At 40.4% G+C, this 13993-nt stretch overlaps 1 protein-coding gene across 1 annotated transcript in view; it reads right to left on the reverse strand.

Annotated features, from left to right (window-relative positions):
* The window catches only part of LOC306817543 (uncharacterized protein), a 318525-nt gene that overhangs the window by 57924 nt on the left and 246608 nt on the right, over positions 1-13993 (reverse strand). The window contains exon 3 of the mRNA XM_079334513.1: positions 9023-9106. Within this exon, the coding sequence (XP_079190639.1) occupies positions 9023-9106 (84 nt within the window). The remainder of the gene's footprint in view (positions 1-9022; positions 9107-13993) is intronic.

Raw genomic sequence — 13993 nt, forward strand, 5'->3', positions numbered from 1 at the left:
GACGTGTAAAAGAAGACATCTCATATCCAGACCTCTTCAGGTTTTAATGAGCCTTTAGTTGGCAAACTACTGCATTCCTTTTAAAAGCAAGGATTTGCTTTGTTTTATGGGAATTATTACCATGACCTGACCGCACCACTGGCCAATCAGATTGCTTCCCTGAAACTACCCACTGTATAATTACATTATACATTATAACCAGTTGTGGGTCAGTCCTCGCCCAGCTGGGCCTGCATATTCCACCTCCACGCCTTCTCTCTTCATGCTCTGTGGGCAGACATGTAGATAGCCCAGATAGAGGGATATGACATTTATTCAGCCTTTGGTATCAAGCCATTATAAATAGAATTATGTCACAGTCAACTGTGCACTATCTGATTCTGACTAATGGCAAAAAATCCCCTCCTACGTATGCTAATGCTGTTTTTGCAGGCCGTGTTGGGAGAGACGCAGCAGACGGGCCAAGTTGAGATCTTGAGAAAAGGCAGTGGGCGAGGCAAGTGGCTGATGTGCCTCCGAAAATATTGGAGAAATGGTTGAGAGGGCACTTTAAATACATGCGCCCTACATACTTCAATAATTCTTTTTTTTGCATGGTTTCACTTTTGTTCCTTACACTCAACCAATAGGGTTTAAAACCATTTTTAGATGTTTTTGCGTTGTGCATTTAAGTATAAGTGAACCAGTGTTCAGCTCTCCTCCAGCCGAACACCTCCAACCCCACTCCCCTCATGTTCGCACAAAGGAGTTATCAATTAGAACGCACCATTATTAAGCACCTTAATGGTGCTTCATTATGGTGCAGACAAAATAGTCCTTGGCTCAAGCTGTAATCACCTCTGGCTGGCAGTGTTGTGTTAGCAGGCTATTGTTAGCACACTGAAGTTAGCTTGTTCACATTGCATACAGATTAACATGGAATGACCATGATCTAAAAACACTTCGGTCTATGTGACATTCAAGTAGGCAGTGATTATGTTATTCTTCTTTTCTCTGGCCCTTTAAAAAAAGTTTTAAACTATATTCATCGATATCTTCACAAAGATAAGATGGTACCTTTGTAGAACAGTTCAAATAAATTCTGATGAAAAAAAGATTCATAGAATTGTTGCGTGAGGTGTCCAAAAGGAGCTGGTAGTGTGCAGCCTGTCCTAACAGCATGCGATACGAGCGTCAGCAACAAAGGCGACGCAGCTCGATGGCGCACCATTTTTGCTCCTGATTCCCCGTTTTCATTTTCACTTCTGTCACTTACGTAGAAGAAGAAAGATAGGAAAGGAAAGCGCGGGCTCTACACTGAACTGACACTAGCTTATCTCACTTGACAGAGCTTGTTAGCTTGTTTGACAAAGTGGGAAGTAACATTAATATCCACATCTTTGTTTGAAAAGTTGAGCTTTGACTTTTGCCAACAACAGACTTTTTTCAACTCTCCAACGAGCCTCAGTGTGTTGTGCTACTGTATACAAAGAATAACACTTCAGTTTGTCCATATTCAGTACTAAGCACTAGATGTCATATTGTTTACAAGGGGAAACTGAAAATCACAGAGAAAGAATTACATATTTAATGAATGCAGCGTGCGATCATTCGCTTGCATGCTGTTACTTCGCGCTGTAATGTACACATGGTCTTCTTTAAAGAGGAACAGTTCTCCAGGATGAGAATCTGTTGTAGTTTTAAGGTTCAGTGTGGTCAAAAAACTACAACCAACAGTGGATTCACAGTTTCCTGTAATACACCTGTCACATACTGGAACTGCTGTGAGGTTAAATGCTGCACAACCCTACTGATGAATGAAGTCCATATCAGGAAATGATGGCATTAAGGTCACTCAATAGGTGAAGCCCTGTCTGTGCCTTTAATGAAATTAGAAAGTTAGCATGGTTGGTTAGCATGTCAGACACTGCAGTCCAGAGTGAAATATCCCTGCTACCGACTTCATAATGCTTACAAGACTAATGAAGGTAGAACAAGTCTCTACTCTTCTAAACACCAATGTTTTATGCTAAGATTGTTTTAATCGAATGAGATTATAAAATGGTCTGAGGTAAAAGCCATGACCTCATTTTTAAATTCTCCTTTCATTGGATTGTAAACTTGGGAATTATAGTGAATTAAATTAAATAGACGAGCCAGAAACACGTCAATAACAAGTGTTAATGATAAATAACCCTGCTAACAGTGTTAGGGTATCTGAGGGGGAGTTTTCCTGTGAGACCTGGACTTTAGCAGTAGATCATCGGAGGGCAAACAGCTTAACAGAGACATGGGGACGATGATGCAATCAAACCGTTGTTTTCCAGCCTTGAAGTCAGACCATTGGCTTCAGCACCTCCTGGTTAACATTCAGTCATGTACAAGTCTGAGAAAAGAGGCCTGCAAGACAACATTATTTATCTTCCACTTTAGGTATCAATAAAATAACAGAGTCAACATCCGTCTGGTCTCGGTCCTAACCAAAGTATGGCTCATACAGCTACACGTGCTCACCAGGTCGGTGAACTAATGTGACTTTAGTTGTATAAACACTGACGTTTCAGGGTTCTGAGTTGTTGTTTGACGATAGAGAAGCTTATGTGGGTGAACAGGAACGATAAACCGAAAATATTTTATTTTTTTAAAATATAGCTTCTTTTGTAGGTCAGCAAATTGAATCTGTTGTGTTTGAGTTGTCCCCTTGAGACTCATCCCAGGACATGCCAAGCTTAAGACATCACTCTTTCTTCTCCTCTCCGCCGGAATCTTTCTTTATAAGAAAGTGGAAACTTGGTCTCAAATAGGATTTTGGTTGATTTTTGCACTTCAAAGCAATAATGAGTTGAAGAAAACGAATTGTTTGATTTGTTTAGGTATAAACCAATAAACCTGAGTGCATGCTAACTTAGCTGATTTGTGGTGTGAATTTTTAGGTACTTCATGTCATCCAGAAAAGCTCAGATAAAATCAAATACAGTGTGAAAGAGTCACAGTTAACACACTTTTATATGACTCTTTTTATTTTATATACTTTATTAATCCCAGAGGGGGAAATTGGGCTTCGTGCACTGTTATTGTAGAGACATGCTTCTCACACACACGCACAGGAGTGAATCACACACATGCACAAGCAGGACCTGTGGACACACATTAATGCAGAGATGTCAGAGTGCGGCGGCAGCACCCCACGAGAAGGGCCCCCTGAGCTGGTGGGGTTTCGGTGCCCTGCTCAAGGGTACCTCAGCAGTGCTCGACAGGTGGTCTGGCACCAACTTCCATATTTTAGTCCGGATGGGGACGTGAACCAGCGACCCTCCGGTTACCAACGGACTGAGCTAGAGTCGCCCCCACAAAAAAAAAAAAAAAACATACACACCAGAAGATAATGGACCCACACGAACGTTTCAGTCAGGAGAGACTAATTAAAGGAAGGGTTGGTCATTTTCTCCAGATACACTTTTCAAGATTCTAGTTGAAATTGTCTTTATGTCAGAAAATGAGTTCTGAAAAAGGAAGAATCCGTCACCTGTAGAAGTTCTTAGCCTGTCTGATGAACCTCCTTGTCTCCCTGCACGTTACCTACCCCACACATGTACGAGCCCACATTTAAAACGCGTCACCATATCGCCGAATGAGACATGACACAATACAGTTTCTACACAGTGCGATCAGGTGTGGTCTTTAATGTCCATTTTAAACTTTTGAAGATATCCCCACCAGTGTGACATATTTATTTAACAACAACACAAGGAAATCCTCCTGTTGGCTTTCCTTGTGAACATGTGTCCAAGTTTATCATTCAGATGATTCATGCTTCAACAAGTAGACATCTGTTTATTTCCAGAGGTTGCAGGTTAAAAAACTGAATTTCTCCTTTTGTCAACGTCAATTACTTTACAATGTTTAAAACTCCTTCTCTCTTATTTGTTAGCACAGGAAGAAACATATTCATGCACTCCAACACGAGGAAAGCCAGTAAGTCAGCAGGCCAGCAACAAGAAAACAGGATAGTAATTACAAGCAGGCTTTACTGAAAAACTGAATCATTAGTGGCCAAACGCCATCAACCCAAGATCACTCAAACCTCATTTTTCAACACAAAAAGTTTACAACTACTATGTCAATACCTCGTTTAATGGAAGATTTATGAATCGATGGTCCATATTCCATCAATGACAGAGTAACAAAAGAAACCTCCCTAACAGCGGGGTTTGTTTTGTCAATATTGGGTCATATAATATTTCTGGAGTCTATCATGAACGTTCTCCTCTTTTATTGGAGGGTCAAATGTCTCTCGAGCCTTCGCCTTTCGGTCTCAGATTCAGTTGCTCATACAAGAGTGAATTTTAATCTTTAACAGTTTGTTTAAAAAGAAGGATTTGCTTTGTTTGTAACAAGTTGGCTGCATGGTGGGAGATTCTCTAATTCTGCAAGTGGGAAAGAAATGTCTTATTCCATCCATCATCCTTACTGCTTTTACTGTTCGGGGTTGTGGGGTGGGGGGGGGGTGGGGGGGGGGGGGGGTGGGGGGGACGGGCTGGTACCGACCCCAGCTGTCATTGGGAGAGAGGCGGGGTTCAACCAGTTGTTCACAGATCTGACATTTAGGGTGCTTCTCATGTCTCTTAAATTGCAGCCATGTTTCTTCCACTTGCTTCCCTCACATGTGCTTTAAGTTCCTCCCGCCAGAGATGCATGGAGAGACGCAAGGAAACCAACCAAGGGGGAAATATGTTTAAACAGACATTAGACCTCTTTTTCCAAAGTTTCATGTAAAGCAACGTCCGCTTGTGATGATGGCACCAGCTTATCAGTAAAAATACTTCCAGGAAAGACACTCTCATCTTTCCTCGATCCTCAATAGCAAAGAGACTTGAAAACATCCTTCAACAAAGCGGGCACGGAATGACCTCAGGTTCAAGTGAGGATTGAGGAGCAAGGAAGCAAAAAATAAAGAGATATAGGAAGCAGAAATAGAGACGGACAACCAGACGCACACACACACACACACACACACACACACCCACACACACCCACACACACACACACACACACAGTTTTAGAGTCACCAACAAAGCCAACCAGCATGTCTTTGGACTGTGTGAGGAAACCGGAGAACCTGGAGAGAACCTACGTAGCATGAATGGGGAGAACATGTAAACTCTAGAGAGGCTCCTGGTTTATGTTTTATTGTCACAAAAAAAACTTTTTGTAATGTCAAACAAAACTATTCGGGCAGCACAAGATGTTTCACTGAACGACGACCACTTTTGGATTTAGCCATCACATCCGCAACATTCTCCTGTCACTAAGTTGCGTCTGGATTGGCAGAGCTGACCACAGGCCTGGCACTGCTATCTCATTATTTCTGGATGCTTGGGCCAACTTTATGCTTAAGCCACAGCAGAGGAACAATTAAAGGCCTGCGAAAGCACAGAAGTAGAGGTGAAAATTTGTCTTGGGCAGAGCTTTACTGCTGCCCATAGGAAACAAAGTGGTTGTAGCTACAACCTTCTGACCAAGAAAAATAGTCTTTCCATTCAGAAATGGTCGCACTGTGGTATTTCTTTTCATAAATTTGAATGCTTTAGATAACAACAACGTAATGATTAAAGTAGACAATACATCATGTTGCCAAATGTATAATTTAATATACAATAATATAATATACCTGCATCATCGCTCTCATTGACGTAACTAAAAGGTTATTTAAAGCCACGTCTCATCATGGAGGCTTACTTTTTGTCATTTAGTTTCTGAATTTCTCGATCTACCAGAAGAAGTACAGCAGTAGGCTTCTGTTAAAAATAAACAGGGAAAAAATATATATTTAAAAAAAAATCAGGCTTTGTTCAAATTCCTGTCACTGGTTGTTTGTCTCTATATGCGTCATCCCTGTGATTGACTGGCAAACAATCCTCTCACCCAATGGGAATGGGCTCCAGCCCCCTTAACCCAGAACAGTACAAAAAAAGTTATAGATAATAGATGGATGGATGAGAAAAAAAAAATCAGAGTGCAGCAAAGGCAGAGATGAAAGAGAAAACTTTTTTAGAAAAATATTGTCAGCTTGTGTTTACGCGCCCTTTGACTCTGAAATTCAAGAACTCGGGAGATTCAAACTAAATCAATCTAAAATCCCCCATGAGTCTTCACGGTGGTGTAAATTAGAGTTCAAAGTGAAAAAAAAATAAAAAATCCACCCCACTCTTAAAGCAACATGGCTGTGTGGCTCTCATTAAATCCACATGCACAAAGAGAATTTACATTTCCCTAAAGCTGAACATGAGTTTGGGTTTTCACACGTTCATTACTTATGCTGATGATGATAAACACTAACACCCCCGAAAATGTGACTGTCCTTTGGGGAGGTGTGCTCAGGTTAATGAAAAGTCGGCGTTGGAGAGGGAACCACGACGGGACCCTCAGAGACGCAGAAGTCCCAGAAGAACAGTTTTGGCAGGATTCAACACTCGCATTAAACTCCACACAGGACTGACGGCTGAGCGAGCAGGAACACAGCGGAGCGGTGGTAGCTGACGGAAATTCACGATAACAAATTTCAATGCATAAACTTCTCTGATATTTATGCAAATCATCAAAGCTACAAAATTATATTCATTGTCTTTAAAATACTTTCTTTTTTTTTAACTTAATCCAAAAGAGGGACTGCGATGAAAAGAGATTGGTAGACAATGACAAAATGTCGCCTTAAAGGAGCAATGTGTTGGATTTAGCAGCATAGCATTTGGTATAGACAATAGCAATCAACTATCTCCTGTCAATCAGTCATAAACATTATCTTTGCCTGAAGCCTTTCAAGCCGAGGTACAGTGTTGGAAATAAGCGGTTAGTGTGGCTCAGAAGTCTCTATAGTTCTGGTTTCTTAAGGACATTTTTGGAGCGCTCTGGTCTGGATGAGATGAGCTCACGTTGCAGATCCCAGAGCCTGGGAAGAGGGACAACCACACAGAACGTATTTAGATTGGCGTCTGAGAGGCCATGACATCACTGATGAATTTGTGTGGCCCGGTTTTTAATACTGTAAGAGACGCATGATTTAAGGCACATTCATTTCCTACAGAAGCTAATATTCATGGGAAATATGCTAAATAAAAAAAGTGTCTCCTTTAATATACAGTAGTAAAGCAAATCACAGTAAATATTTGCAGAACAACTCACTATGCTGATGGTAATGTCCTTTTTCACTTTGCCAAAACACTGTCATCAAGTCAAATTTTAATGACTGAATGTTCTTCATGATGATTGAATAGCTGAAAAGCAGGCACAGTGTGCGTGCATGGGCCTTAGGGGCCTGGGCCCACCCACTTGTGCTATTGGCCCACCCTAATTATTGGATGAAGACAGATTGTCTTTACTTACACTTTCTTTCATAGATTTTTATATATATATAATTTTTTACCAGCATTCAGTGTTTGTTTTGCGTTGAATATGACTGAGATACGGCTCACATAGGGAGTTTTATAGGCATGATCACATGCAGGATTTCATCAAGAAATTCACAGACATGTTTTGGGGAGCTCTTAGACTTATTTAATCAATTTGAAAAGGAGGATAATATGAAACTTTTAAGAAAAAAAAAACAACAAAACAATATGCTTGAAAATCACTCGTCTTGAATATTTCCCGGATTTAAAAGAAAAGCCAATATTGGTGTTTTAATGTGAAAGTGTTATTTGAATTAAGACAAAGGCCCTCTCATGAGGTTACAGTTATCCAAATCAGATTTCTGGATGTTACTAATAAAATATGACTGGGAATACAACGGCTACTGATGCACTCTCTACTCGAGTTTCTCCTCCTGTATGCAGCAATAATCCAAGGTGAAAGCATGATTTATAAGTTTTGCTGTTATAAAGCTTACTGCTGTACAGTACGTGTGTTCAGTGTGGATGTGCTTTAAGAGGCAGATATATGTCCCTGGCAGTTATAGTGCTACCTCTTCGTGCCAGGATGTTATAAGCATATAAAGGAAAAGCTGCAATGGTTGGGCTGATTGCAATGGGGTCGACCTCAGAGAGCAGCAGGGACTTTAGGTAGCTTCCTTGGTAGAGGAGAGGATTTGAATTGGAAAGATGATCATGTAGGAAGTAGTTATTTGATAAGGGATCTATATGAAAGTGAGAGCAACAAACTGTGTTGCTGTGCACACACAAGTTTAAAGCCATGTGGAGAAAAAGTTTGGTACATATGGCTGAGGGTTTTCTTGGACCTGTTCCTGTGCATGTGTTAAAAGACAAATTGGCACGCTCATGTAAGTGTGGTATTGAAGAAGGATTATATTCTGCTCCCTTGTACTGTTCTGTGTGTTCTCATGCAGTGCAAGCCCTGAGTTTGTATGTCTATCTATAATGTGTTTGTTGAGACTGCAAACGATGTGATAAGAACTGATGGAAAAAAAAAAGTAAGCAGGCTGGAGAACCAAAAACAATGAGCTGTAGAATAAGATGAAATGTATCTTTAGAACCACTGTAATATCCATATCTAACGTAAATACACACATTACTTCTTTTGATAGAGACATGTTAAAATGATCCAGGATAGTAATGTTTGTTTGGGTATTCTGGAGATGAGGAGAGAACGCACACCGTTTTTTTCCAGAGGTGATATAGGTGCGAGGTGTCATGACTTGACAAAGGAATTGTCGGTCTCTTTGCATTTGGAGTTCAGTGTGCGGCGTTTCTCTCTTCCTCCTGTTTGTGTATTCTGTCATCGTTTTGTAAACCTATGCCAGTGATTTTTCAGATTTTTATGTACAGTGCTGATCTTTGTCTGTTTTACATACTTTGAATTTGCTCTCTGTGGTTTGGTGCTGTGCATTTGGGGTTTCTGCTTTATGGTTCACTCTGACAGTTTGTTATATTGAATATTGACAGTTACACAACTCACTGTAACATAAACTGACACGTAGCAGTTTAAGTAAGTCGTAAGCCTTCTCTTAGATAGTGTGTGTGCATATCATTTTTTATAACATGTTTGTGTTGATTTGATTTGTTCCCACTCACAGAAAGTGTATCCTTACCTGGGACTCTCTCTCTCTCTCCAAGGGCTGCATCAGCATCAGTAAAATCAGCCATGCAGCCGACACATCCACTTTTTGGAGAGGCTGAGGAGAGAAAAGCAACACATTGTAATGCGATTCATTGCAAAAAACACAGAACAGACAGGTTTTAAAAATACAGACAAGAGCCATGCAGGTGAAGGGAACCAAGCAAATAAAACTTTGGAAAGTTGAATCAGTACATGGCTTGCTAGTTCAATCAATCACTCAGACTTTATTTGCATTCATAATTTTTTATGATAATAGTTGTAATTCATTACAAGTATTATCTCAAGACACTTTACAAAATCAGCAGGTCTCAGCACTTACAGTAGCAACATTTAACAAGTTATAGTGGCAAGAAAAAAAAACGTCCCTTTATTGTAGAGACAGTGAATAGAGTCAGAAATGGGAGGAGAGAAAGTGGGTCATGACATGCGGGAAGGGAGCCACAGGTCAGGTTTTGAACCTGGGCCGCCCGCTTTGAGGACTAAAGCTCCCGTGTGTATGTGTGTCTCGCACACTAACGACTTCACTACTGGCGACCCAAGAAGCAGAAATCTTCAGGAAAAAAAATATATTTAAAAAAAATCGGTTGTAAAATGATACACTTGTACGCACTCACATGCTCACATGAATGTTATGTTCAAAAATGCAGCTACAGAGGAAGTTTTAAGTATGGAAGAATGTATTCTGAAGCTGAAACATTTCATGTGACTGAAAACTGGATCTACTTTGCATAATACTGGAGGACGGATATGTTCTTGCCTTCTACAATGGTGTTCTATAAACACGCCAGCTTGAAAAGAAAACCACCAGCTCTCAACCCACAATTTAAACTCCCTAAAGGGTCAAGCAGGAGAAACACATTTAAATTCATCTTTGGGGGTTTAGATTCAATTGCTGATTCCCAAACGTGCATGGTGCTTAAGTCCAAAGCCACACACACAAACACATTAAATCTTTGAGAGATTAGGCACTTTAGCTCCAGCGACAGTCACGGACCAACAAGCCCATTTGGGCTCATTTGTCACTGTAGTTGCTCCCTGAAGTCCTACACATTGTTCTGGACGTGTTGGGGCCATGTAAAGTTTGAATTAGACCAGGCGCCCGACGAAAACCACTTGGGTAAAATTAAGCGAGAGGGGCAGCGTTCTCTCAAAGGCTCTTTTAGGGGATTAGATGACGTTTAAAGTTATTGGAGGACTAAGATGCATGATTAAAAGGGCTGATTATTGTGCAAAAATGGTGCTGCTTTTTATTGGCCTCACTTGAAGGTGTGGGGGTGGGTTTTTAGGGGAGGGTGGTCTACAGGATTTGGGGTAGTTTTAAGAGGCTCACTAGGGGTCCCCCAGGCTGGATCTTACACATTATAATGCTTTATTAACACCCGATCTGTGGACAGGAGGCGGTGAACTGCTAGTGAACCTTCACGGCCTGCATTGGAACAATGTGTGCAAGTGGTGGCGAGCCAGTTAGAGGCTTTTTGTATTTTAGAGCAGTGTTTTCTTAGAGTAACCCCAAGTGCAGTAAAACCAGGGGTATTTTAGAGTTATGTTAGCCTGGTTATCAAATGACACCCACGGGTGGCAAATTAAATGGGGACACTTCTAGACTATAAACTAGACTCGATGCAGGCCAATGTGGATTCCTCTGCAAAGAAGATAGACCAAAGAGTTTTCTTTATCTATGCTGAAGCTCACAAAGTAGGTTTTCATTTCACTTCGAGCAGTTTAAGACTGCTGAAAGGAGCCATGAACGTTCCACCATGTTCCTGCTTATCATCAAAAACATCTGCTAAAGAAAATACAGGAGCCGCAAAACCAGAGAGTCTTGTTGGTGGATGTCAATTAAAAAAAATATATAAAAAAACAGGCTAGGAAAACACTTCTGTTTACTAATTGGGCCAGTAGCCGTGGTAACAGGGTGACATCATGTCATCGTTAACAGGTGCCTCATCCGGTCAACCGTTCATGGGAAAGTTTTAATTAGAGCTTCCTGGGCTCCCGTCCACACCAGTGCAGGCCAGCGATTAGTTGCTAGTTATGGGCTGATGTCGATGTTTACGAGGTGTCAGAGGGACGGGGGGCAGGCCTGTGTTTACTCTGTGGGGTCAAAGTCAGGGGTCAGAGAGAGAGCGGGGGGCTGACCAGAGTCGAGCACAATAAACTGGAGGACATGATGCTGACCACCGTAACTTGTTTTTTACCTTCCCCATGCAGGTCATCATTTCAGCCCAACTTAACTGTCTTTTATGAAGCAAAGTTTGAATTGACAACATGTATTTATTTATAATCCACGTTAATGCTAATCAGCTTTATTAGACAGAGAAACCATTGCATGACAGGCTCATCCTATCGAATGATCTATACACTGTTTTTTTTTGTGAAATGCAATTGGTGTTACGTTCATTAAAAAACAAATAGGTGGTCCGAATTTAACACAAAGGCAAAAACATGGCTACTTTTTAAAGATCAACAGAAATAGGGAAAAACACAAACCTCAGGGAGCCAGGGAGCGAAAGGCTGATGAAAAAGATAGGTAGAAGACTGACAATGACATGACACAGAAGTGACAGGAAGGAACAGTGAGACTAGATACGAGGGGCAATCAAATACAGGTGAGACAAACAACACAGGTGAAGACAATAAGGGCAATCAAAACTGGAGGGAAACAAACAGCCAGGAAGAAAGACAAGACCAGAAACACTGAATAGGAAACACTAAAGGCACACAGAAAAGCATAGAATGTAACCGTAATAATACACATGAGGACACGGAGAAACACGAGGAGGAGAACGTTACAAAATAAAAGAGGAAACATGAAAGACTAAACTTGGAAATAAAAAATAAAGAAACAAACAAGAGAAACAAGTAACACCATGAATTAATACAAAATAAAACAGGAAATGAATTCTCAACATTGAAATTAACAAAATGTAAAACTTAACAAGAATAAATCATTAAAGTATGTGAAGTTCAAGGGCTGGAAATACTTCACCGTTAGTGTCCATATGCGACTTATGTTACAAACTAAATCAAGATTGGTACGTTGATTACATTTATTTTTGATTGACAATATCTGCACTATAAATCCTACACACTTGGTGATTTATTACCTGTGGCTAAATGTGTAGGTGTGCCTACAAGTTACATATTTATATAGAAATTTTATAACCCATAGGTCATGACTGTGACTCACATCTCTGTAAAACACACACATATTCTCTCATTCCCCATCATCAACCAATCAGCATGACTGTTTATTACCATGTTTATTCTGATGCAGATGTGCATTTTGATACAAATCTGATGGCATCTTTAGTTTTATTATTTTATTAGTGTTGTCAGCAAATATAGTAGATCTTTCTTCAACATCCACACTCAAATATGCAGACTTTTTGTGTTTATATTCATCTGTACTGTAAAGGCAAAACTCCTCTTCTTGTTCCCCCTCTTGTTCTCAGTTGTTTTCAGTTGTTTTCGATGAGGAGTGAGCGTTTCCAGCAGCAGACGGCCGGCTGGAGAAAAAGAACTTTTTTCGGAGCTTTTTTGTGAAGCCGCTCTGATCATCTTTAAAATCGTTTAAAATCTTTCCAAATGACCACATCACGTTTGACTTGCATTTTTCGAAATGATTGATATTTGCCACATTTGTGGAGTTATTGTGTCTACTACTTTTATCCTCTTTGCTCTGTGTATATTTAGAAAAATAAACAATCCAAAATTCAAAATGAAAACCGACTGAGCGGTATCTGACGACAGAGGGAGAGCACTTTTCTTCTCGGTGCACAAAGGCTTAATGCAAGTGCTCTAAAGTGCACAGCCAGGGCTTTTCTGCCCTCTGAGGGGGTGTTAAGGGTATAGGGTAGTAGAGATGGAGAGGGTAGAGAGGGTAGAGAGCAGGCCTTAGATACTTACACTAAGTTAAGTTAGTAAGTTAAAACAATCCTTTGAAGTTCAAATCAATTTCTTAAGAATCGTGAAAATTAGCAGAACTTCACCTTATATCCTTTTTATGGCCAACAAACATTGGTGTGCATGATATAAAACATAAAAAGTGTAGCTCTGGTTTGCAGATCTCTCCTTTTTCATCTCTAAAACCAGTGCTGCTCCACCCTGGGTGAATTTGGGGATTTCTTGAATTTATTTTCACTGTATCAAAAAAAAGCTAAAATAAAAGTATCTCACATTCACCACCGGTACTGATGTCTGGTTCCAAAATAATGGCTATGGCGTTAAGAGATGAGAGCAGGATGAGCTCAGATTTGACAACCATACAGAGGAAGATGAAGCTCCTAGAAGATGCCTCGTAATTGGACCTTGTTCTTTCTAAGAGGAGGTCCAATTCATCAGAGAGTCAGCATCCATCATGTCCGAACCCTGGTTCAGAACTTTGTCTGCAGGGCTGCTGGAGACTCTGTGAGACCTCCTGCCTGCTGACATGCAACAAGCCAGTCAGCCCGAGAAAAAAAAGGACATCCTGTAACTAATAATGAATAAGTGTCTCTATTTACTCTATGTTTGCCTAATCCTTGTGACATCAACATTGGTCATTTTGTATCTGTTTTCAGTTTAAAGTCTTAGCAATGGAAACATTTTTGGAGAAAAAAAATATGCTTCATAGGAAGTAATAATCTTTTCGTTTACTCCTTTGGCTTCACCCAATGAGATCTAACTCATCCAATGAAATGTTGCTGCTCCCAGAATTACTCTCATTACTCTCCTTTTCCTTTCAATCTACTGTTTGCTAAGCCCTGTTTCCTATGCCTGCCAATCTTACCGATCTTGCATGGCACACATTCAGTTTACAACAAGGGCAGGTTGTCTGGATATGTGGTAGCTTTTGAAACAATGAAGCTTTGACCTCGACTAGAAGTGGACAGAAGCAGGCTTCTATTTGTTAACTGATAACAAAGCTTGTTGCAGGATTTAATCTGTCCCTGACAGAGCT

The sequence above is a fragment of the Symphodus melops genome (genome assembly GCF_947650265.1).
Source record: "Symphodus melops genome assembly, chromosome: 21".
Classification (NCBI taxonomy): Eukaryota; Metazoa; Chordata; class Actinopteri; order Labriformes; family Labridae; genus Symphodus; species Symphodus melops.